This window comes from Cryptomeria japonica, chromosome 3 (genome assembly GCF_030272615.1).
Source record: "Cryptomeria japonica chromosome 3, Sugi_1.0, whole genome shotgun sequence".
In the NCBI taxonomy this organism is placed as follows: Eukaryota; Viridiplantae; Streptophyta; class Pinopsida; order Cupressales; family Cupressaceae; genus Cryptomeria; species Cryptomeria japonica.
The window spans coordinates 859,029,220-859,056,682 of record NC_081407.1 but is presented as its reverse complement, the minus strand read 5'-3'; the positions used below and the strand labels follow the sequence as shown (position 1 = coordinate 859,056,682).

The window sequence follows — 27,463 nt, the reverse complement described above, 5'->3', positions numbered from 1 at the left end:
TCTTGCCCTTTGAATGAGACAACCTTATCTGCTTCCCATTCCTTTCTTCCTCCATTAATCCTTCTTTGATTCCAATGCTTCATTCATTTCTTCCCTCCTCTTTATCCCTTTTCAAATGATCTATTCTTTCTCTTATATCTCATGTTTGAGAGAGTCACAACTCTTCATTCCACGCCTTTTGACCATTCATTAACTTAATTACATTTTAATTATATTAGATTACTTTTTGTCTATTATTATTTATTATTAAATCCTATTTCAAAATGGGGACATTTCCGCCCTGCCCAAGATTGCTTGCCCTCAAGCAATGATCATGGAGTGTTCAAGATGATTCCCAATATAAAATTGCTTTGGAAACACACATGGAACAAACTTTTTGAAAACACATCGAACATGATGCAAAGCATAATCAAGACATAAGGCATATGTTAGGAAGGCACACACACCATGACAAATGTGAGGTAAACCTATAAATGCACATATGGTATGAGGCATATATACATGAAATATCCTAGACCATTTTTTTCAATTTTTCAATTACAAATAGTAATGCAAGACACATCCGTTAGGGTTAGCACTTAAACCAAAACGATGAGGAATACAACTCTAACCAAGAATGTACACCAAGATCCCAGGTTGGGCAAGGCGTGAGCATATGGTTAGAGGATCTTAAAGCATTCTGAAAGTAACTCTAACCAAGAATGTGCCCAAGATGGACTAACATATGGTCAGAGGATCTTGGTGCATGCTGAAAGCAACTCTAACCAAGAATGTGCCCAAGATGGACTAACATATGGTCAAAGGATCTTTACAATTACAACCGCTGAAAGGAAAACTCGACACCAAGCATGTGCTTTCAAACCAAGGGTGGGAATGTGTTGACGTGGATGAAATCGCATTGCTGCAAACTCCATACCGCCAACGCAGAATAGAATAGCCGACTGATTATCCTACTCTCTCTTGAGATAAGGAAGTCTCTAATGCTGTTTTTTAAGTTTGATCAAAGGAGACAACCTCAAGGTTTCTTTTGTCAAGTCTTGACTGCGGGATCTCTCAGTGGCTTGATGTGTTTATGCTGGAAACACAAGAGGACTTACGTTTGACTGGCAATTCTATGGATAAGTTCCCCGGAACCTTTTACGATCTTTCCATCAGATGATATTGGTTAATTTGAAGCTGTTTTAGTAGGACTGCAGATTTTCCGAATAGATAAAAAAAGGGAGAAAAGAAAGGAAGGATAGGGAGAGAGAGAGAGAGAGATGAACTGTAAATTCTAACTAAGACAGCAAATTCAGTCAAGCAGACAGACACCTCCAGGAAACTAGATTAGACATCATCAGCCATTTAGACACAATGCTTGCATAAACTTAGTGCAATCTTCAAAGGAGAAACCAGATTTTCATATTACCAAATACGATATTAGAATTTCTACATTCATAGTATATATTTGATAATCGAACTGAGCATGAAATGGTCCAGATTAACCATGCGGAAAGAAAAGCAATCAGCTATTCTCTAATGGTATGGACTGTGAAGATTCTATTAGATGCTTGATTGAAAAAACTGCTGTGCAAAATAAATAGACATAACCAAAAGCTTTCAAAATTAAGTGAAGAAGGAGACCATGCACTCACAAGGAAACTTGAAAATACTCTTAATTCATTGTATTAATTCCTGCAAATTCCTTCAGAGTTTTCGCAACAATTCAAGAACTTACAAAATGAGGGAAAACCAGTCCTTAAATAGGCCTCAAAAAGGATGAATGGCCTAGATTAAATCTAAATAAGTGGCCCAGATTCATCCATAAAGCAGTGCTGCCCATACCCATAAATGGGAGGCAAATATCAACAACTACCCCAAAATGGGCAATAACTACCCAAAAAGGGATAATTACAACAATTTGGAACAAATCAAAAAGGGGGCACAAAAGTTTTACAATTTGTTGACCAAAAGTCAACTGTCACCATATTGGGACCAAAAAGTGCATTTTAAGATTTGGAAGGGAAAAAACACTTTTGAGAAACTACTTTCTCTATTTCGGTTTCACACTCTTTCTTTAGAAACTGGTCCTTGCCATGCAGGTATTCCCGCCATAAATCACGACCTGCTGCTCGTTCCTTGCGAACTTATTCCTGGAATTTGATACATAACTGGAAGAGGAGACTGAAAGGAGGCATGGGAGGGTGGCGACTTTTGTACTGCATGCCCTCGAGATACTGGTCTACGTGCTTTAAACCGTCCTTCCAGCTGGAGCGATTACACTCGAAGCATAATATGTTTGAATGGAACTGACCAGCAAAACTCAAGTCTCCAATGGAATAAGAAACCTTATCTGCTCCCAACCTTTCTTCCTAGTCCGGCCGGATTACACTGTTGGATAGGTCATTTATCCATCCTGAAACCATTGATCGGAGGATGGTCTTACCTAGTTCTTGCATGTTCCCCAGGATTACCTCACATCCGTCGTTTTCTTTGTCAATAATTTCCTGGGTGTCGTTCTTCATGGTGATGGTCCAGTACCATTCTTTGAGAACATTGATGCCATGGGGATCTAGGATATCAGACAATGTGGGAATTTGCGCATGTGTCCAGAAAAGAACTCTCATGAGGGGAAGGGTAGAGGCTGCCACTTCGTACATGTGAAGGGATTCCCTCTTTACCTCCAACAGCCTGACTAGAGTGAGCTCTCGATGGAGGGCCATTTCTTTCACCTCCCTAAGGATCTGTTCTCCCTTTTTCTTGATGTCCTGCATCCATTCCTTGACGGCCTTTGCGGTATCCCGAATTTCTTCAAATTCAGTCGTGGTCCTTTGTGCCAATGCCGTTGGGGGAATATGAGATTCGGAGGGATTGTGCAATGGCCGCAGGAGCTGATCGATGTATCCCTCGGCTTGTTTAGCACGGGCTCAATACATATCCTTTTCCGCTGTGATCTCCTCGAGCTGTCTGAGTATGTTCTGCACTGAATCCTTAAATTCTTCCTTTTCTTGCTCTTTTGTAGCTCGTCCGATGGGGACAGTCGTGATGCTATAATCTGCCAGTGTTATTTGATCTGCTGGCTTGTCTACGGGCGGGGTGGCAATATGAAGAGTGTGATTCCTTTGCTCATCCCTGGTTACTTTAGAATATGCCCTTGGTTTCTTCTTCCCTTTAGCTTTTGCTTGATCCATTCGCTAGAAGATATCCTCTAGATCGATGGGTGCTTTGGTGGCGGCCCTACGCTGAGCTCTGGCGATCAGCCACTCTTGAGGCACCGTCTGGGTCGATGATAGGGTCAAGTTAGCATTCTGTTCTCCTTCGTTCTCAACTGGTTGACCACAAATTCGTAGCTGCCCCGCCATCGGAGGAGTGAAAGAGGGAGGAAGCTCCTGGCTTGCAGCTGAGTTCTCCCCTATTTCGCTGAACAACTGTTTGACATCCCCTTGTGAAGGTTGCTCCTCAGTTCTCTCGGGCTCATGAATTTCGTCTATCCTTTGTTCTCCCTCGACGGTGGAGTCGTCCTTGGCTGTATTGAGGAGTAGCAACTCGTGACGGCTCTGCTGGGTAGGTTCATGCACTTCGACCCCCTAGGTGGATGGGATTTCTCCTTCTTCTATTTGGTTACCCAGTTTGGTCAACTCGAGGCCTTTTGGCTCGGTGTCCAGTACATCAGGTGTAGGAGGATCATTGGCCTCGAATGCATCGATGTCGCTCTGGGAAGGCGGAGCGGGTACGCAATCCAACTCTATGGCATCGTCGGATGAACTAGGATCTTTTGAAGATGAAGTGACCTCTGGCCTTTTTATGGGAATTTTCTCCCTTCTTGTTCTCTTGGGCGTCCGAGTTCCTCTGCAAGCCTTAGCTTTCTTTCTTTTTTCTGGTTTCTCAGTTGATGTCCCTTCGTCTTCGGAAGACTGAGAGTCAAGACTGCCCATCAAATGGTAAGTGAACTTGACCCCCTCATGGACTAGCCTCTCGATCTGATGATGTAACCACTGATCTGTGTATCTTGCTGGGGCTACCATAACTGCTTCGAAATCTGTGATTGGGTCCTGAGACCAATCAACGCCTGGCAAGAGGTGTCTTACTGCTTCGAATTCTTGGACCTAGAGGCAATTTCCTGAGTCCGTGAGCTGATCTGGGACCCGACGGTATTCAAAGAGTCGCATCTGCTGCACACTCAACCTAGAATATTCCCGTCGTCTGACTTCGTAGTCATCGGAGCAATTTTTCCAATAGTCTTCAACTGACTCCTTTGCTCTGTATCTTCGATCATAGGCCCTTTTTGCCAGATTATCATGATCAAAGTATTTTCTTGGGAAATGGTCTTGGAGGCCATAAGAGGACAATTCTGCAAGGGACTCCTCTGCTAGGGTGGGGGTTCTCAATTGGAGATCATGGCTGCCTATGATCATAGGAAATGTGAATCCAGCTTGCTTGCTCTCTCGAAGTAAGATGCCAGCAGGGCATGATTGCCTTGCCACCTCCATAAGGATTACTTTGTCGGTTGGATACCGTGGAAGTCGAAGGGGGGCACCATCGAAGCCAGCTATTCGGATGTAGGAAAACCTTGGGAACTGAATGAACCAGGCTCCATACCTCTATACTAGAGTAGTAGCTTGCTCCGAGAGCCTTATGTGCAACCCGCCCTGCATTAGCCTAACCAAGCGCATTGTGAAGGCGTCATTGACGCGTTCATACTGACCAATCGCATAAGCCGGGCTGTTCTTTTCCCTTTGAGCTATATCCTAGTAGTGCAGCTGCGGGTAGCAATCATAGACTTTCACCTGACCAGGCCCATTCCGGATCTCACCTTTCATTATCAATCTTGGCAGTGGCTGGTTCTTTGCGAACATATAGACCAAATAGGAGGTCATGGTGAAGTACTTCTTTGTTTCGAGCTAAGTGTGGATGTTATCGCTTATGATCTGGGCCCAGTCAAACTTAGACTTTCCGGCGAAGACCTGCTCTGCAAAATAGAACATCCACTCTTCAAAGTAGTTGGACTTAGGAAGTCCCATGACTCGGCTGAGTAAGGTGACCATATCCCTATGTTCATTATGAAAATCACTTCTGGGGGTCTTTTTCACAATCCTGGTGCTCGAAGGCCTTTTCTCCTTGAACCATTCTTCGTTAATCAGTGCCTTGCATCGGGCCGGATTCATATCATATGCCCCTTGTGCTTCGTCTATGGTTGTAGCTGTGGGATTATTTGGAAAGGGGATATCAAATGCATCACCGATAGCCTCAGGGGAGAAGTCGGCGATAGTCATATTCTCCAGAAGCACTAATCTGGACTTTGGTTCGTAATGTCGAGCAGCCTCTACTACTAATTCATAGTTCTGGATTGCTGGAGGAAAACCTACCGCTTGGGCGATGCCACTTTCCACCATCTGCCTAGGCCTGCCATATGCGTTGGGTGAGAAGACCCGATTCCTGAAGTCCTGAATATCAATATGGCCAAGGTTGGTGTCACCAATGTTGTCCCAGATGCTCTGAACCTTCGACGCCCTCAATCCTCCCCTTTGATATTGGTACTTCATCTTTTCAACCTTACGTGGGATGTTTGATTTGGATGCTCGTGAGGTTTCGGCTACAGTGAGCGTTTTTGATGATTCCACCGCCGATTTAGGCATCTATCCTGCACAACCGGACGCGGATTACAAGGTGATACAAGAAAGGTAATGCGGGTTAGATAACAAAAGATGTGCTCCAGCAGGCCGGGATTAATTTAGAGTTTAGTCCGGACATGGAGCAATATTATTTTAGCTAACAGCTTGATTAACTTTAACCGCAGCATATTCTTGAAGATTTGTGACTACGCATTTATACTTATCACTTTTGGATTTTTGATTAACTTTCAACAGAGGCAAAGCATGGAAATTTTCTTGAGTTTGAAAAGAGGTGCAATTTCTGGCTAAACCTTGGGAGTGAATTCTAAATTTCGAGTGCTTTGAACAACGTTTTATGAAAAAAAAACATGCAGATTTCAAGAATTCAAGCATTGCGATCAAATCTCACGCATTTGTCTACTTGATTTAAGCATTTTTCAAATGATCATACGCGATAAAGCGTACGTACCTGATGGGAGCGGATGGCAAGAGATTACTCGACCTCGTCGCGTGAAATGAACGAACGATTCTGCAAAGTTTGAATCCCAACGGTTATCCCTTTGATTTAAATTTTCGCGGTTTGGTGGACGAAAGAGAATTTATCATTTTTAAATGGTTTTACCCTGGGTAATTGGCAATCTACATTTAAATGATCGAGAGGGGTTGATGCAGCGTTTTACCTTCTTATTTTCGGACCTTGGAGAGTTTTTTCAAATTTTGAGTTGCATTTTCTCTCCAACTTTGGATTTTGACGAATTTGGAGGTTTCGAAACTTAAACTTGGTTCTACCCAGCCTGCATGAACTTCGGAGCTTGAACGCCTCTTGCAAACTTGGAGATTCTCAACCCGTTGGCGAATTTCGGAAGTCCTTGGGGTTTTAGGCGAGCTGGAGATTTTCGGAGTACTTAGCACGCTTCGCAACTCTTCAAGACTTCGGACCTGGGCGCCCTTTATCGCATGCTCTCGCAACTCTTCAAACTTCGGAGCTTGAACGTTATTTGCAATCTTTGCCAAACCCTGGAGTCATGACACCCCTTCAAACTTCGGCGATTTCTGGTGATTTCGGAGCTTGACGCTATACTCGCCGTTTATGTTGGATGCCAGCGAAACCTCAGAGTGTTTGAATGAATCTGCAAGCTATGCCAACCTCTTTACTATGCCATCCTCCGCGATTTTCATTTATTGGCATTTCTAATCTTCGCTCCCAGGTCCGAAAATGAGGACTTAAAGATTTCAGACGATTTTGGACCTGAAAGCCTCCTTCGCGATTTTCATTTATTGGCATTTCGGAGCTAGGGTCTGAAAATAAGCTCTAAGTTCTTTTCGGAGCTTGAAGCGCTTTTAAAACATTTCGTGTTTTTACTTTATTCCCAAGGGTCCGAAAAGAAGGTTGCTTTAGTGATTTCGGATGCTTGAAGCACTTTAGCGTTTTCGGAGTTTAAACGCGCCTTCTCTTTTTTCCCTCGACACCCTTTACTTTCGGGTCCGAATTTGGGAACTTTCGCGATTTTGACCTTATATCCGAAGTTTCGGACCTCAAAACATTTTTGCCAAATCAAGAAGACCTCGGACCATTTGGACGTTTTAGCGAAATTGATGCATTTCCAAATTTCGGGGCAGGGGTCCGAATTAGGGGTTATAAAGCGAACTTCGGAGCTGGAGGAATTTTGAAACATCTCGCACTATTTCACATTTTCTAATTTTGTCCTAGGGTCCGAAAATGGACACTTAAGTGATTTTCGGGGCTTGAAGCGCTATCTTTGCAACATTTTAAAAGAACTTTGCATTCCTTTCGAACCAAGTAGGGAGAATCTGCTTTGAAATTTTCGCCCCAAGGTCCGAAATCTGCCCCTTAGACAATTTTGGAAACTTGCACAGAACGTCGAACCTCCTACTAGCTTTGCCAGGTTCGACAAATCTGGATTTGGGAGGCATCAGAATACTAAGGCACTTGGCCGGGCAATTTGATCTTTCATCAACAGGCGAAAATCATCTCTCGCCCAAACCTTGCAAAGGTCGGGTGACAAACCTTATGTAATCGGCCTCATAGCTCTGGCTTGGCGGGATCTGTCAATTCCTACCATCTTACGCCTATCTAAGGCGATTTTCAAAACTTCGATCAAAGCTCTTGGTGTTTACGCCCGAGAGCTAGACTAGTCAGGAGGACTCATCGGTTCATTACTCCAATGCCAATTAGTTTACGGATCGGTCACGAACTCGCTCGAAGAGACACGAGAAACTCTGCTCGGAACCTCAGGACAACGACCGAAAGCTCAAAACAGGAAAGGGGACCCTGTCGGCGACAGGGAGCGTGTGCAACGCACAACAGAATGGAGCTACCATATGGCAGAGATGCTAAGAACTTAGAAATGGAATTAAATGTAAATAACAAGCGTGAAATGAAAATGAGAAGAAATGCTGCCAGTACTATTGTTCAGCTTACAATATGATAGTAAATGCTTGCCAAGATCATAGGATTAAGACTATACAATGCTGTAACAATATAGAAGGCTCTCTCAGGCTTAACAAAAATGACAAGTCCAAGAAATTCTGCTCAATGATCTATCTTAATATTCTGATTTATGACAGATCTGCACGTGAAATGCTTAATCAGCAACACATGGAATCACTAAAATGCTCATTACTCTCTCAATACTAGTCCGAATGACCCAAAACCAAAAGCAATGACTTCCTATGAAGGAGGCGACCCAACCAATACCAAGAAATCAGACAATAACCCAACAGATTATTTAACACGAACCCCAAGGCAATTCCCAGCAGTGACGCCAAGCAAGAATGGCGATTCTTCTCTATAAAATAAAACACTTCATATTAGAATCTGCAAATTTGCACAAAGGAGCGCCCAGCCAAAACAAGAGGAAATATGCAATACCCAGAATGAATATGTTTTTATTTTGAATTATATGAGTGAAACTACAAATCTGCCCTGCTAACCGCGACTCCCGAAAATGAAATGAAATGCAAATAACTGAACTTCAAGCACAACTCAAGCTACAATGCAATTCCCACTACAAACTCTCACAACTACACTAAATCACCACTAGTTGCTATCTTTCAAGCAAGAAGCAATGCCAAGGCTAGGAGGCATTCAGTCCTCGAAGCAACCCCAATACCATTCCGACAGAGTAACATTACAATAGACATAAGATGCCAAATGAAGGGAAGAGGCCTCCATTTATAAGCTTAACAAGAAATCTCTAGAGGCTTCTAGAAAGTGCGCCCTAATTTCACATTTGAATTTTCCTCCAAGAGATGGCGCCACTTTTAAAAGTTTAATTAATCTTTATTTTAATTCACTTCTCTTCATAAAGTTGGCACCCCTTTTCATAAGCAAGATTTTAGACCTTAGGAAATATTAAATCCCTTCCATGATGCGTCCACCCTTGAAGACCACCTTTTAAAACAACTTGAAGTGATGAAGCTAGGCCAAGGGGTCAACTTTAAAATATAACATTAAAACATAACATTATTTAAATGGAATGAACTTATCTCTCCAAAAACATCCCAAGGCCAAAAGTGACGAAGCCAATTGAACCAACTGAAGAAGAGAACCAACTGTGTCGAAATAATTAGGACCATTGCCAGAAATAGAATCTACTAAAAATAGCAAATTCCAAAAAGTGCTCGGAACGCAAAGCCGGACAAACCACTGCGAAGCCCTTTGAAAACCCAGAAATAATCCGCGATCCAAACTCTAATTCACGAGCAACAACAACCTCCAAAACTGAAAACCCTAATTTCACCCATTGAGTAGCCTACGGGTCTCCGAAATAGGCCATCAGTCAACTGAAACATTGCGCCTGAGAAGGGGACATTACAATACAATACACCAAACATACATGAGAAGGGTAGGCATATAAAACACACATGGAGTAAACATGCTGAAGCACATTTGGTATGAAGCAAACACATAGAGTATGAGATATACACATGAATACACATATGGCATGAATCATGCATACGAATACATGCAAGGCGTAAACCATGAAGCATACACATGAATACAAGTAAGACATGAAGCATACACATAAAGCATGAATTACACACTCAAATACATGTCAAGCATGAATTATACACATGAATACACGTGAGGTATGAATCATACACCTGCAAGGCGTAAAGAATGAAGCATACACATAAAACATGTAAGAAATGAAGTAATACACAAATACATGGAGGCATGAAGCACATATGTAAGGTACGAAGCAATAAATAAAATACATGTAAGGTACAAAGCATATATGAGAAAGGCACTCATGGAGTGGACATACATCAGTCATGAAGCAATGCATAAATGCACATAAGACACAAAGCATACATGCTGAAAACATATCAGACATGAAACAAAAACAAGGCATTCATGAGAAAAGCACGCATGTTAAATATACATGGAGTAAGCATGCTCAACACATTAGTCATAAAGTAGTTAAAGGCATATATATATAGAAATGCAATTTTGGTCTACTTGATTTTATTTTTTGACTAAGTTTATAGATCCCTTTCTTAGACCTTCAAATTTCTTTTTAAATAGAATGCATTTCATTGTTTTAGCTTTTCCCTGTAGGTTAGCAGGATCATGCTCTGAGACCATATGTAATGTCCCCTATTTGTGAATGCCCTAATTTATCCCTAAATCACAATTTCCAAGTTAAACACGAAATGGAATAGAGGAACATTAACTTAATTATATGATATACGGATAAGGTGACTTGATAAGGTGCCTTAGAGATCGTCTACCCTAGGCCGAAGAGCAGATATACCATCCCTCTTGGCCTCATATGGCCCCTGCCATCCATATGAGGTGGTTTACCTAGTGAGGTGTCCTATAACCATTCCCCTTCATCTTGTTATCCAATCCCACTTCCTATGATTGGAGTCCTTAGTATGTTGATCTACCATGATAGAGGGTTGAGGTATATTCACAATTGGGTGCCCCGGAAGTCCATCCCTTCTAAGCCCAAAGGAAGTACCCCTTGTACCCCCTTGGCCTCATGGGACCATTCGGTCACAACCATGAGGTGACATACCTAGAAGAGTACCCCATTGCTGTTGCTCTCCTTGTAAATGCTCATTGCCCCTATCATGGTTGAATATAACAATGAAGCAAGATATATAATGAATCCTAAGCAGTCATAAACATACAGCTTATTATAACAGTCATAAACAGTCAGATATATATTATAAACAGTTATAAAGAACAACATATTATTAGTCATCATTGAGCAGATAATATTCATCACATTGTGCGTAAAGAACTCATACCCAAACCCACAATTGTATTCGAACTGCTGTATATTTAATTATTAATAGTCAAATCTGATTTCATTCCCTGATTTAGGTCTGCTCCTAAATCTTCTCTTAATGCCTTATATATTTTATTCCCTCTTTTCTCCTGCCCTTCCTTTAAATGATATCTCCTTTATACTTTATTGGTGAAAGAATCACCACCTTTCATGTGGATTGAGGTACCACCTTCCATAACAATTAAGTCGCCACTTTTCATTGCTGCTTTTGAGAATAATATATTATTCTCCAAATTGATCTCCCTTCCCTCTCTTCCTCAAATGAGCCTTCTTCCCTTTATACCTTCTCATGTGAAGGAGAGCTCACATCTCTTCATCATGCTTGCTCCTTGGCAAGTGACACAACCTTTCACAATTAGCACCCTTTGAAATAGTACAACCCTTCATAATTCTTGCCCTTTGAAAGATACACAACCTTATCTAGTTCCCATTCCTTTCTTTCTCCATTAATTCTTCCTTGATTCCCATGTTTCATTCATTTCTTCCCTCCTCCATATCCTTTTTCAAATGATTTCTTCTCTCTTATATCTCATGTTTCAGAAAGTCACAACTCTTCATTCCATGCCTTTTGACCATTCATTAACTTAATTACATTTTAATTATATTATATTATATTTTTATTATTTTATGTCCATTATTATTTATCATCAAAACCTATTTCAAATGGGGACATTACACACACTTCTTCCCTCTGGTGTGCTTGCTTCATGCTCTCTACCCCACTTTGCATTGATCACCATTGATTGTAGAGCCTCTTGGACCTCAAGCATCCTCTCTAATAAAATGAAGTAGCTAGCATATCTAGTCTCGATAGTCTTGAGGAATTTCTTCCTTGAAAATGTCCTAAACAAAGCAAGTGAAGTGTGATGATTGTAAATGAACATCTATACATCTCTAGCTTTTAACATCACTACCTTCACCCAATTTATCTTCTCAATGCCTTTCAAGGTATTTTTCAATGCATGCACATAGCATGGGGTCCAAAAAATGTGCTTATAAGCACCATCCACCATCAATCCAGCTAACTTACACACATGGAATGAATTAGTCATTACCTGCACAACATTAGAGGCATCGACCTCCTCTATATCATCTCTCAAATTATGAAATTGGAAGTTGCATCCTTCCTTTTCCTCGTACAATCTATAGCTCTAAGAAAATAAGAGACTGTTGAACTAGTGACAATATGATTGATGAGTTATTAATGTTTGATATCGGTCCACCCATCCATGATTATGGAACATCCACCACTTATCCATGTTTGTTTCATATCTTCCATCAAAATACTCATCTTGTAGTACTCTATATCAAGAAGGTTGGTGCATAGCTTAGTTCCTCCAGGTGGAACAAATGAGGGCCTGACAACTTGAACATATTTAAACATTTGTTTAAAATATGGTGAATTTGAGACATGAAATGGTATGGCATGAGCATGAAAATATTTAGCAATAGAGGATTCAGCCACATCTCATGATTGTATATTAAACAAATCTGCAATATTAGCACTTCTCTTCTTTCTCCTAGTAGAAGTAGAACCCTCTCCCACATGAGAAGCAACATCCACGGATTCTGTAGGCATTGACACACTAGGCTGCAAACTCTCCATTGGAATCCCTTTACTTAATGTCTCTCCCTCCATATGCAATGTTGTTGCCTCAATTTTCTCAGATTGAGTTACTTTTACATCCACCCTTTGACTGCCTAGCCAAAAAAGATAGCAATAAACTCTCGTATAACTGTCCTTATATTGTTTGTACTCCCATACACTACTACCCTTAATTTTTTTTTTTAATCTTCATCAACTCTTGAAGCAAATTGTAGTAGAGGTTTTTTGGGGTTGAATGGGCCTTTTGTATAGGTTTTGAGGAGTTGGGAAGGACATTCAAATCTGTTTGAAGTTGCTGGCCCTGCTACACTTCCACTCCCTGAAGATCCCCCAATGGCTGCCATACTTCTAGGTCTGCTTCTTTCTTGCATTTGAACTTAAACATCCTCACTATCACTACCATTGCTGCTCATGATTTTTGTTTTTTATAAGAATTTCAAAGAGGGCTGCAAGTTCAAATTAATAAAAAAAAAGGCACAATGCTCTCCCTATGTGCTGGTAAACTTGAAAAAAACCTGAAAAAATCTAAAACAAATGTAAAATGAATAACTTACTTCTACTGTAGTGATTTTTATATCCTATCCTCCTCTTTGAGCTGCTGTTCTCTCCTTGACCACCTGCTGCTCTTCTCATTTGCAAATGTTAAAATGAATGTTTTTTTTTTCTTTTGATGTTTTGTTGGATACATTAGGTTTAGGTTTTGTTTAAAGGGGTGGGGGGGTCCTTTTGCGCCCGCACACCCCTTTTTTTCATTTAAAAATGTGCTCTTTTTTATTTTTTTTTAAAAATGGGTATCCAAAACAGAACTGGGCTGTAGAGAATGGCTAGCCATCCCCTGGACAGTCCCGTCCCCCTATGTCCCCTGTTAATTCTTTCGGTGTACCGGGGATGTTTCAGATTTTTGGTTGCAAAAGGGGGCAGGGAGGGGACGTTTCCTGGCATCCTCAAGTCCTCAAAACTTTTCTGGTATGGGGATGGGGGTACCAAGCCAAGGGACACATCCCTGTGGAGCATAGGTAAAGAACAATCAGATGATAATCTTAACATAACCATGGATGCATTAATATAACTGAAACCGAAATCTTTTGTTCATTTTTCCTGCAGTATAGATAAGTATACAATGGTACATGAATAACATTAAAGTTTGATATGAATATAGAGTTTCAAAACTGCACCCTTAGTTTGAAACTTTGAATGGATATGACTTCTCCTGAGCATTTCAATAATCTTTTCATGCCAACATAACAGAGCTTAAACTATTACAGAGTATAGTTGCTGACCTTGTGATATTAGTAACACCACTATCCAAAAGTCCATGCCAATAACATAAATATATCCACATCCAACAAAAAAGGATCAGACATTAACATAATCCACATGCCATCATGCTCAAAACTTAGTATTCATCAAATTGACCCCTGTAGATTATCATGTGCACACAAAGATACTTTCAGATTTGTTTGAGATAATACAACAGCAGATATATAGAGTAGATTAAGATTATTGTAACTTACAACTCTCCAGAAACCTGCCACACCACCTAGTCACCCTCCAATAAATGACTTATATGCCAAAATAGGGCAGAAGAAACCCTTGACCTGCAAGGTGATTATGCCCCAGTTTGAGACCAATGATACTCAGCTGCAATCTGTATTCATCCTCACAAATCCATTGTATAGAGCATGATTTAGGCTAATAGATATGAGGACTCATTTAGTTCAAAATGATATTTTGAAGCTTGTGTCCAATATACCCAACCTTGAACTTTAATACAAATAATTGATAATACTTAATTCCTTTGTCATGAATACTCACGCATAATCTGGCCATTTTTAATCTCATGCCAAGCTATTGCTGAAGACATTTGGAAATGAGCCAATATAAAGTAAAGCAATGAAGTTCTCATAAACTAATATGAACGTCCAGCTTGTCTTCAACACCACATCAACCCAGCACACAACATGTTGCCAATTCTTGCCACATTATAAACTTTACGGAGTCCTGCGATTAAGAAGATGAATCGACCTGCCTTAATTAATAAAAATAAATCATGCATCTTCTATACTTTTCTAGATGCCAATATATTAAATTATTTCAATATAACCTCTTGGCTCTTTATTGTTTATTTGTTTCACCAAGGCAATAATACTTCCTTTCCTGCCACGGTTAATAAAGTCCTCCGAATTGCACATACTTATCAAATTAGTAATTTATTTGACTAAAACTTTATTTCCTCAAATAATTTATTATCCACCCATGATAGCCTTATTTTGAAACAGTATTAATTTTGAAAATAATCCCTTATTCTGAAAATTACCACATAGCGCAAATATGAATCCTGAAGCCAATCCACCCATGGATGGAGTTGGGTCTTTGTCCAATCCACCATCTCCCAAGGGTTTTTGTCTCCGGTTGAAGAAAGAACCAGGTTCTATCTCTCACATGAAAAGAGTTCCATAAAAATATTCCAGAATGCTCTTTCCCCTCCAAAACCTCCCTTTTATAATATTTTAGTGATTCTTCTAGACTGATCTTTTAATAAAGTGATTCTATTTATGTTTAATTTTTAAACCAAAAATCACATTATTTTAAATAATATCTAATTAAATATTAGTTGCCATAAAATAACTTGGACAACATAATAATTTACTTAATTAATAAGTTATTTAATTTTTATTTCTAGTAAAAAAGCGAGATTACAAGTCCTCCCACCTCGAGATTGCTTACCCTCAAGCAATCTGCAATGTACAGCAATCACCAGGATCCCATACCAATCTCAGAGCTTGGTATAAGCCTCTATCGGGAACATTATGCTGCAACATGCCTGTGAATATTACCTGCTTATCTCTCCTGGATATAAGCCAGATAATCCTCTATGAAATCAGCAAACTCACCATCATGTATCTTAACCTTACCCAATTTCAGCTGTGCCACTTTGATTTCCACATTCCTCAACTGTTCATAATGATCTTTATCTTTTTGTTGTAAGGATACATTATTGGTTAAATATGACACCCCTTTAATTGCTTTTGAACATGGCCACATTTTGATTTTATATACACGTATCATATAACTATTGTACTCTTAGAGTCATCAATGCTAATGGCGTTTTCTGAAACTTTCATGCCACATCGGATTATTAGAAAGTAAATATGTCAAAGAGGAGGTTGGCAGACCTACTGGGAGATGGAGGCATATTGCCATCTTGAGTTAATTTTTCACTCAGAGATTAGTACATTACTTGAGAGGCACTGGATCTTGATATTGTTTCCCCTTTGGAGCAAGGGAGGCTAGAGAATATGTTTCCTGGTTTTGTAGTTGTGTATACAGATTGTGCCTTGATTCATAGCTGGAGTGTTGGCATGTTTGTGGAGAATGTCTTGATTTAAAGGTTGAGTGTTGCTGTGAATGCAGAGTATGTCTTGGTTCATAGGTGGAGTGTTGTTGTGGATGTCGAGTATGTCTCAATTTATAGGTGACATGTTGTACTTGTGGATAGTGAGGGTGCCTCAATTCACAAAAGGAATGTTGTACTTGTGCATACTAAGTTTGTATCAAATCACAAGTATTGATGGATGTTAAGGGCGTCCATTGATATGTCCTTGTTGGAGTGTGATATTTGGGCTGTTGGTTTTGGCTTAGTTGAGCTACAATATTTCTACCTTTGTTTAGAGATAAAGACGAGAGTGTTAGAAAAATTACATCTTAGTTAGGTATAGTTGGTAACCTATAATGTGGAGCATGACACGTAATATGTTTTTGGTCACCTCCGCCATATTTTTGCTATTGATAGTTATGTCTTATTTAATGTTTGTGTTACGCTTTATGGTTAGATTGTTGGGTAGACTAGTTAGAGGTAGTTATTCGGGTGGTTATTGCACATGAAAGTTAAAGGCTTTATAAAAGCCATTTCTCCCTTTGTAAGATTAATCTTGAATAATATACTTTTGCATTATTTGTTTCTCTTCCTCGAATGATGTGGAACTTTCAACATTTCAATATTTTTTAATATTTATGGGTATTTTGGTGCGTTTGGGCTGCATCTTGTGTCGGGAAAGTCTGATCTGCCAAGTTTGAGGTTGGTTTACTTGGTGCATGGGGTGATTTATTGAACTATGATTAAACTATCTTGCAAGAAGAAAGCTAGGACTATATATAGTTTTAATCATAGAAGCAATAATCTGCAAAAAATGCGATTATACCTGATTAATCCTGAATCTTGGAGCTAGCTGATTTATTCCCCAAAAAATCCCGATTCATGAAAGAATCGTTGACCGAATTTTCGATGATATTTTGCATTTAAATCACGTTAAAATCATGTTAAAAACCCCCCAAAATGGCAAAAAAAGTGAAAAATCATTGTAAAAACTTGCAAAACCCTAGAAAAACTTGTGAAATTATTGAATTGCTTAGAAATAGGGTTGATCCAAGACGGAATCAAAGTCAATGTGGAATCAACTTTGAAAATGTTTGTTATTTTGTCTATTTTCAGGGGGTTCATCATTCCCCACACTTCTCTTGTTCAAACCCATGACCTCAATGACCCAACAAAGGTAGAAAGCCCGCAAGCTCAATGGCCCAGCATGGGTTTAAACCTTGGTGGCTGCCTCACCAATGGAGTGTTTTTACAACAACACTAAAAGCCTAAAGACATATATAATATATATAGATATAGATATTTTTGACATGTCTAAAGTCGCGGAACTACGACTTCATCCGGCCAACGCAGAATAGAAATACTAGGAGTCCTATCCTCTCTTGAGATAAGGAAATCCCTAATGCTGTGTGAATTTGATCAATGGGGATGACCTCAATGTTTTGGTTGTTAGGTCTTGACTGCAGGATAGCTTAGTGGTTGATGTGTTTTGCTGAAACACAAAGGGGACTTATGGTTAGGCAGAATTGGTTTCGTACAGGCTCCCTAAAATTTAGAGTCCTATATCATCTGATTTTGCCTTTGATTGATGCTATTTCAGCTTGTCTGGAGGGTTTCTTTAATGAAAAAGGAAAAAGGAGAGAGGGATAAAGAGTGAATAAGAACAACTAACTAATTCTAACTAAGACAACATATCTCAACATATAGACGGAAATCTCAAAATAATTAGAAATTACTTTGCCAGCTAATTAGCACAACTAGGTAAAAACTAGTGCAATCATCTAAGGATTTCAAATTTTCAAGTTTATTAGATACGAACGATAGATTCTTACACCTATTTATCCAAATCTAATAACCGAACTTAGCACAAAAGGAGGTTCAGACTAACCATGCAGAGGAAACAATAATCAACTATTTCCTAATGGTATGAACCAAGATTTTCCATCAAATATATGCATAAATAACTGTCTGAAATTAAATACAGTTGCAAAAATATGAAATAAATGGAGAAGAGGACCTTGCACTCACAGTAAAACAAACACAACTTTAACATCCATGAAATCCTGTATGTATTTTGCCAGAGTTTTTGCAACAATCTTTGTTTTTTCTCTTTACAAAGAGGAACTAATTCCTTTATATAGAATTCCAAAAACGAATGAATGGCCAAGATTAAACTTTAAACAAGTGGGCCAGATTCTTCCTCTACCAAAACTGCCCATACCCATAAATGGGAGGCAAAATATCAGCAACAACAAAGGAGAAACAATAACTACCAAAAAGGTAATTAATAACTACCCAAAAAGCTGCTCCAAAAAGTGCACATGCACGGAGCTCAAGATTTACAACTGTTTTGGCAGTTAGAAATGAACTTTATGCCTAAAAAGTGCTTTTTAAGATTTTAAAAAGAAACTTGCACTTTATGAAAGCACTTTCTCCTTTTCTGTTGCAGACCCTTTTTCCAAGAATTCATCCTCGCTGTGCAAATACTCCTTCTAGATGTCCTGACCTGCTGCACGCTCTGCCTCGGACATATTCTTGAATTCTGATGCATAGCTGGAACAACACCATGCTTTGGGGCATGGGAGGATGGCGTATTTTATATTGCATACCCTCCAAGTCGCGATGTACATGCTTTAACCCATCCTTCCAGTCAGACCGATGAGCCTCAAAAATTAATATGTTCGAATGCAACCCACTGGCAAACTCTAGGTCTTCCATGGAGTATGCGATCTTAACAATTCTCAATCTATCCTCCCAATCTGGTTGCACTGGATCATTTGACAAACTATTTTTCTAACCTAGAACCATTGATCGGAGGATCTTTCCACCAAGATCCCTCATGTTTTTCAAAATTTCCTCGCAATCCTCCTGCTCTTTATTAATGGTGTCTTTTGTTTCATTCTTCATGTTGGCAGTCCAGTACCATTCTTTAAAAACGCTGATGTCATAAGGATCTAGGATAGCGGACAATGTGGGAATCTGCGTGTGGGTCTAGAAGAGAGCCCTCATGAGGGGAAGAACTGTACCAACCACCTCATGGACCCTAAAACACTCCTTTACCTCGAACAATTTGACAAGAATGGTCTCTCGGTGGTGGGCCATTTCCTTTACATCTTCAATGATATGCTCTCCCTTTTCCTGAATGTCTCGAATCCATTCCTTGACAGCTTTAGCGGTATCACGTACTCCTTCAAACTTTGTTGTAGTCCTTTGTGCCAATGCCAACGGGGGAACATGGGATTCACGGGCATGTTGCAATGGTTTTAGCAGGTGATCAATATATCCCTCAGCCTGCTCAGCACGAACTCGGTACTTGTCCCTCTCAACAATCATTTCATCGAGTTGCCTGAGCATATTCTGCACGGAATCCTTGATCTCTTCCCTTTCTTGCTCTTTGGTGGCTCGCCCTATCGGGATGGTTGCAATGCTATAATCGGACAATGCAATTTGATCTGCTGGCTTATTGACAGGTGGGGTAGCGATATGGATGGTGCGGTTCCTCTGCTCATCCTTGGTGATCCGGGAGTAGGTCTTGGGCATTTTCTTTCCTTTGGACTTTGTTTCCCCTATGCGAGAGAAGATATCCTCCAAGTTGATAGATGGCTTGACGGCTGCTTTCCGCTGTGCACGAGCAACTAGCCAATCTTGAGGGATGGTCTGCCCGGATTTTATGGCCAAATTCCCACTTTGCTCCTTAGAGCTTCCAGTTGGCTCACTGCCAATCTGCAATTGATCTGTCATAGAAGGAACAAATGCAGTATCCAGTCCTTTACTCATAGCTGAGTTTTCCCCTACCTCATTGAACAACTGTCGGGTATCCACTTGTGATGGTTGCTCTTCAGTTCTGTCGGGCTTGTGGGTCTCATCCCCCTTTCATTCTCCTTCGATGGTGGTGTCATCTTTGTCGGTGCTATTCAATTGTAATTCATGCCGACTCCCTTGGGTGAGCTCATGCTTACCAGCCTCTTGATTAGGCGGAATTTCTCCTTCCTCAACTTGATTTCCAGGTTCATTAGAACCAATGATCCTGACCTCTGCATCTGGCTCACCTTGTGCTGGAGGATTATTAGCCTTGAATGCATCAACATCACTTTGGGAGGGTGGAGTAGGTATATAGTCAAGCTCGACTACGTCATCCTCGAAATTGGGGTCTTTGGATGATGAATTGACTTCCGGCCTTCTGATAGGGATCTTTTCCCTTCTAGTTCTTTTTGATGCCCGAGTCCCTCTATTAGCGTTGGCTTTCTTCCTCTTCTTTCCGGGTTTCTCAATCTCTTCTTTCGGTGCACTTGAGGTTCCCTCATCTTTCAAAGACTGGGAATCAAGACTGCCCATCATATGGTATGTAAATTGAATTCCTTCATGGGTTAGTCTCTCAATCTGCTGGGATAACCAGTGATCGGTATATCTTACTGGACCTGCCATAACTGCCTCAAAATCAGTAATTGGATCCTGAGACCAATCAATGCCCGACAAGAGGTATTTTACTGCCTCAAACTCTTGGACTTGCAAGCAATTGCCATAATCTGTCACCTGATCTGGGACTCGACGGTTCTCATAAAGCCGCATTTGCTGCACACTTAATCTCGAATACTCACGCTGTCGGACCTCATAGTCATCGAAACAATTGCTCCAATAGTCCTCAATTGATGCCTTTGCTCTGTAGCGCGTGCCATAGGCTCTTTTTGCCAAATTGTCATGATCGAAACACTTCCTTGGGAAATGTTCCTGTAGGCCATAAGATGGCAATTCAACAAGTAACTCATCAGCTTGTATCAAATTCTTGAAATGCACATCGAGGGCACCCAAAATTATAGGGAAGGTGAATCCAGACTGCTTCTTATCTTGGAGTAAGCTGCCTGCTGGATGTGCCTGCCTTGCAACTTCCATAAGAATTATTTTGTCTATCGGATAGCGTGGAAGTCGGAGTGGCGGTCCCTCAAAGCTGACTATTCTGATATAGGTGAACCTAGGGAATTGAATAAACCATGCGTCGTATTTTTGTACCAAAATGGTAGCCTGCTCTGAGAGCCTCATGTGCAATCCCCCCTGCATCAACTTGACTAGGCGCATTGTAAAGGCGTCATTGACACGCTCATATTGACCAATTGCATAATCAACATTGTTCTTTTCTCTTTGAGCAATGTCATAGTAGTGCAGTTGAGGGTAGCATTCATACACCTTGACTTGATTTGGGCCGTTCCCGATTTCACCCTTCTTGATTAATCCTATCAGTGGCTGGTGTCGAGCAAACATGTAAACCAGGTAGGAGGTTACGGTGAAGTACTTCTTTTCTTCGAGTTCGACCAGCTGTGTATGGATATTATGACTGATGATTTGAGCCCAGTTTGGATTTCTTGGCAAAGACCTGCTCCGTAAAGTAGAACATCCACTCTTCAAAAAGGTTAGATTGAGGGAGTCCCATAACCCGACTGAGTAAGGTGACCATATCACCATGCTCTTTTTGAAAGTCACTTCTAGGGGTCTTTTTACTGATCCTAATACTCGGAGACCTTCTCTGCTTATACCATTCTTTGTTTATCAATGTCCTGCATTTAGTAGGGTTCATGTCGTAAGCAACCTGTGCATCATCTATAGTTGTAGCAATGGGATTATCACAAAATGGGATGTCAAATGCATCCCCAATAGCCTCAGGTATGAAGTTAGCTAGCACCATATTTTCTAGAACCACTAATCTGGTCTCTGGCTGATAATGCCGGGCAGCCTCAACTAGTAGCTCATAATTTTGCTCGGATGGAGGGAAACCTGCTGCCTAAGCGATACCACTTTCCATCATCCGCCTAGGCTTGCCATAGGCGTTAGGAGAATATACCGGGTCTCTGAAATCTTGAATGTCTATGTGGCCCAAATCAGTATCACCTATGTTCTCCCATATGCTCTGGACTTTTGACTCCCTCACTCCTCTTTGGTACTGGTACTTCATCTTCTCGCCTTTGCGGGGAATGTCAGATTTAGAGACCCGAGATGTTCCGGTTGCACCACGTGTTTTTGAGGAGTCTACCGCCAATTTAGGCATTTATCCTGCACAACTGGATGCGGATTACGAGACGAGATGAAGGAAATGAACAAGTTAGTCAAAATAGGGGATGATGTTAGCACATAAGGATCAACGAGAAAACCGAAATTTAAAGAAAGTACGATGCTTTGGTAAAAGAGCCTGCTTATCTAGGAGTGAAATGCTATGAAGTAGGAAATTAAATTGGATTGCTTAAATCTGCTATTGGAGCGAGCTTCAAAAGGTGCCACTCCCGACTAACTATGAGGGTGCGGACAAATGCTCAATTTTGCAGCTAGGGGTTCGGGTCTTTTAACGATTGCCAGAAAAGCTTTGCCTAAGTCCAATTTCTCTCAAAATGTTCAAAATGTCCCTAAGTCTGCATTTTTTGCTTTGCCTTTACACTATGTTTAATGCTTTTGCTTGATACTCTCAAAAGAAAATTGTGATCTACAAAATTTCACCTGATTAATTCTCCATTAACCGTTAAGCATAGTGACCAGCTTTGCATTTATTTAATTACTTCAAAGGAGACAAAAACGAACTTACCTGGCGAACAAGGTATTTATCCTATGATCTCTCCAAACTTCGGGTTAGAAAGGCTTTGTGCAAGTTGTAGAAAATAAAGATGCAGTATTGCAACGAGTCTTAAATAAAGATCCCCATATCTATTGACACGTCTCACAGGGAGTAGATTTGTTCGACACGGAACTTGTACCCAGGAGTAGATTTTTTCACTCTTTTATGTTTCATAGGCGGCAGGTGGGGACCTCATATTCATGCTTTAGCCCCTTTAAGAGAGTATGAGATATGATTTCCTACGAGCTCTTATCTCTTTCTTATTTTTCATATTCATGCCGACACACTCTGATAGTGAGGGAAGAAGGAGATCTATCTTTGACAAGGGAAGAAATAACTTTTAGCACTGAAAGAATATCCAGAAATAACCTAAATAAGAGAGACCGAGTGAATTCCAAGGGTTTCTATTTGGAGAGCCCCCAAAGGGGCAAGCTTCGCAAAACATAGCAAGCCACGTTATCGTGCATGTCGGCTGTCAAATCAATCTATCTAGGCAAGGAAAGGAAGCCATAAAAGTAAGGAAAATAAAATGGTAAGGATAGCCCCGGAGTAAAGAACTCTTACAAGCGAGCCTGCAAGGCCCTTTTGTAAACTTAGAAAACGCCTTCCTTGCGATTTTTGACTGCGGAAGGGTTATGCAAATGGCGCGGGTCAAATACTCTTTTCCCACACCATTTCTGACTAGGATAGGTGCCTGGCAAAGCCTTTAAGCTAAACGCCTCCATATGAATTGCGCGATTTCCACCCCTGGTGACTTTCGGGGAAAAAGGATAAAATGCAAACTTTACAAATGCCCGATCTCTACGACCTTCCCCGCCTTGCGCGATTTTGGCCCTTCTGCAAATTTCGAACACAAAAACGCCCTCTCCGCATTTCTTGGGTTTTCGGCGTTTGAAGTCCTTTTGCAAATGTGAAAGTCTAACGCCTTTTCTCTTTTATCGCGATTTAGCTCTCTTTGGCGATTTTCGGACCAAAGGTGGCTTTTGCAAGGTTTTATGATGTCGTGATTTTAGTGTTTCATCCAAATTTGGGGCAAAATGTCCTTTTGCAAGCTTAAGTTCATGACGCCTTATCACCATTGTGCGAAATTCGGCCCATAAGGCCCTTTTGTAAACTTTTCACTTCACTTGCCTTTTTAGCCCATAAGGCCTTTTTGAAAAGTTTTCCCTTATTTAGGCGATTTTTCGGCCTAATAGCCATTTTTGCCAACTTTAAAAAAAAAAAAACGCCTTTTCCATATTTAGCGAAATTCGGCCCATAAGGCCTTTTTGAAAAGTTTTCACTTATTGTGTTTTCTATGTATTTGGTGAAGGGTTTTGCAAGCAATTCAAACTTAACACTTTGACATTGCATTCCAAGTCATTTTGCCGATTTTTGGGCCAAAAGATATTTTGAAAAGTTTTCAAAGTTTAACTTAAACGCCTTTTAACATTGTTTTCGATTTACTTGTTTTTCCCATTTTTGGGTTGAAACCCTCTTTTGCAAACTTCGCCATTGGGTTTTAGCGATTTTTTCGGGCTGGAAAGAGGTTTTGAAAAGCCCCAAGTTTTCACCCTTTGCTTCGTCTTTCCTATTGGTGACAGAGCTCATTGCTCCACTGCCACTTGTTGGATCCCAAAAATGGCGGATAAAAATTCAAATTCAAAACTCAGCTGGACGAAGGCTCGAAATTAAAGAGGGGGACCCTGTCGGCGACAGGGAGTGTGTGCAATGTACAACAAATATATGATTTTTTAATTTATAGTTGATATAATTAATTATTGGTCAAACAAAAACATACAATTCATTATGTGAGTAATATATCCGAAGTGCTCCACAAAATAAATCTGAATGACAACAAACAAGCTTACATAGTTGTAATAAAAGTGCCTCCAACACAAAATCATTAAAATTTGTCTCTACCTAAAATAGTAGTTGCAAGCTAGGTATTGCCAAAACTGTTGAGACATGGACCAGCTAGGACTTGAACCTAGGACCTTCCATACGCTGCTGGAGTGCTCTACCACTGAGCTACTAGCCCCTCTTGGACCAGTCCATCGTTGGTCCGGGTGTGGCTTATTCCAACACCAACACCCCCCCTTAAGCCACACCTCTCGTGTGCTTGGGGCTCCTAGCCTGGACCTAGCTCTGATACCATGTTGAGACATGGACCAGCTAGGACTTGAACCTAGGACCTTCCATACGCTGTTGGAGTGCTCTACCACTGAGCTACTGGCCCCTCTTGGACCAGTCCATTGTCGGTCTGGGTGTGGCTTATTCCAACACCAACAAAAACCAGTGGCTTGCTAATCTTTTACTTCAGCTAAACAAATGCCTTTTGTTGAATTCTACCCCATATAAAAGACTTACCAATTGCCATCAAGGAATATAAAGCATTGCAACTGTTGAATATGATTTGATAAGCTTTCTCAAATATTGAACTACCCCTTGAGAACTCCTTGCCTCAATCACAATGAAAGTCTTGGATCACTTCAAAATGGCTTCCACTTTTACTAAATTCCTAACAACAGCTGGATCTCTGTCTGATAAATTTTGATCTCAGCTACTTCATAGACTTAGCTAATCTTTGATCTCAGACTTAGACAACTATTTGGTGTATTTGGTGGCTGCCCTTGTTGAAAGTTAAATGAATATTTGCCTATGTAATCAGCAATATGAATATAAATATCAAAAATCTATTTTCTACAATTTATTGGTTAAACTTTATTTTATTTACTCTCTATATTTGTATGCTATGGAAATGCCCTTAAGTTTTAAAAAAGAGTAGTTCGTGTCTATTTTTCTACAATTTTTTACTATTTTTTAAAATCCAAATTTTTACCCATTTTTTCAAAAAATCTTATACTTTTGATTTGTCGATTTTTTCCTCAAAAGATTTTTGTTGCTATGATATAAAGCATTGCAATTGTGGAATATGATTTGATAAGCTTTCTAAAATATTGAATTAACCCTACAAAATTCCTTGCGTCAATCACAATGAAATTCTTGGATCACTTCAAAATGGCTTCCACTTTTACTATTTGTCCATTGACTTTTGATCTTAGTTACTTCATATACTTCGCTAATACTTGATCTCAGAGTTGGACAACTCTTTGGTGTATTTGGTGACTGCCCTCTTAAAAAGTTAACTGAATATTTGCTTATATAATCAGGAAGATGAATATAAACAACAAAAAAATATTTTCTACAATTGATGGGTTAAACTCTATTTTATTTGCTCTGTATATGTCTATGCTATGGAAATGCCCTTAAGTTTAAAAAAAAAATAGTTTCTCTCTCTTTTCCTATAATTTTTCATGTTTTTTCAAATCCGATTTTTCCTTTATTTTTTCAAAAAATCTTATACTTTTGGTTTGTCGATTTTTTCCCCAAATAATTTTTGCTACCATGGTTTTAATAATTGCAAATGCACTATAATTGTTAGAAAAAAGTTAAATTAGGAAACTAAGATAAAAGCTAGAAAGTGAGATTTTTATTTGGTTGAATATTTTAGGGCTATACATAATTGTCTCAATTCTTATAAGATTCCTTTTGGTTGATTTAACCATGCAGATTCCTTTACTTTGGGAGCATAATCGAATGAGCATGTTGCAGCTTGTAGCAAGCCTTGTAAAGGTCTAGTTTTTCTTCTCATACTTGCTTCTGTTTGATTTCCTTACTTATTTTATATCGTTACATTTTCTAGGATGTGTTTTTTGGGTAAAAAGATGAATGTTATTTTTTTAAAACAAGTTTAATGGTCCTTGATGCTTGACAATATAAATGAAGCAAGATAACATTGAATTTGTACAAATACCTTGTGGAACATAATGAGCCACTTGGTGGGCCCCCGTTGTGGAGTTGTGTTTCTAGAAGAACTTTTGCAAATATGAAATTCATGATGTAGTTAGGAGATGAAAGACATACCATCTAAAAAGCTTTTGAAAACATATAACATGCTATATTTGGTCCAATTATGGGATCACACCAATAAAAGGAAACAATCCTGATTTCAGAATAGCTTTTTTCTTTTTCTAGACAACTATTTTGGCATCAAATACTTTTTGTCCTTTCCACATTCTCTTTGGAGAGCTATTCCTTTTGAGTACTAATCCTGTCTGGAAACAAGGATCAAGTGCCATTGAGAGATCTCTTACTCTAGTAGGGCATGCTTTGTTGCCAAGAACATCTTTACTCTAGCATTTTGAGTCAATGTTGCTTAAATATCTCTTTCTCATATTGTAATGCCCCTTTACCACGCCATTGGAATGCTACAATAAAACCTCAAAAAGTGCATACAAAATTCTTTTTAAAGAGATAATAACAACCATCTTTCCTTTCCACTGAACATATAACACAACTGCAATCATACAACATAAAAAAACAACACATCACTTGCATTCAATTAAGTATTTTTAACATCAAAGAACTAGGATGTAATGTCCCCTTCCTTGGTGACAAGCAATTGAGCAAGGATTGACCTATCATCTGGTTTCTGTAGGCCAATGGAGTGAAAAGGGAACACATTTAGGAGTCATGGAGCCTTGTAGGGGGCTTTGTGAGCTATTTAGACTTTCAGACGACAGTTCCTACATTTTAGGGAGGTCTCCTACTTTTTTAGGGAGAAATGGTAGTTAACTAGTTGACCACCTGGGGACCATGGAGCTGAGTAGGAGCCTCTTGGACAGTTTCTGACACTTTGAGTGAGGTTCCTATTTTTTAGGAGGAACTGCCAGTCAGCTTGCAGGGGTTCAATCGTAGGCAGTGATCATAGCACTTCAGACGGAATTCCAATCTGAGCCCCAAATCTCATTTTATTAATAAATAAGGAAATATTTAGTTTGGATTTAATAAAATAATAATATAAGTGATATTATATGCACTTTATGGGGAAATACGTTATAATAATTCATTGGCCCTCTTACCTAGGTGTTTTAGCAAATATTATTATAATAATGAGGGGGCCAAATTAAAATAATGATGGAGGCCCCT

At 39.8% G+C, this 27,463-nt stretch overlaps 1 protein-coding gene across 2 annotated transcripts in view; it reads left to right on the top strand.

The window, feature by feature from the left end:
• The window catches only part of LOC131066678 (carboxypeptidase SOL1), a 232,369-nt gene that overhangs the window by 166,238 nt on the left and 38,668 nt on the right, over nt 1-27,463 (top strand). For both annotated transcript variants that reach the window (XM_058001505.2, XM_058001503.2), the window contains one exon: nt 26,045-26,107. In XM_058001505.2, the coding sequence (XP_057857488.1) occupies nt 26,045-26,107 (63 nt within the window). The remainder of the gene's footprint in view (nt 1-26,044; nt 26,108-27,463) is intronic.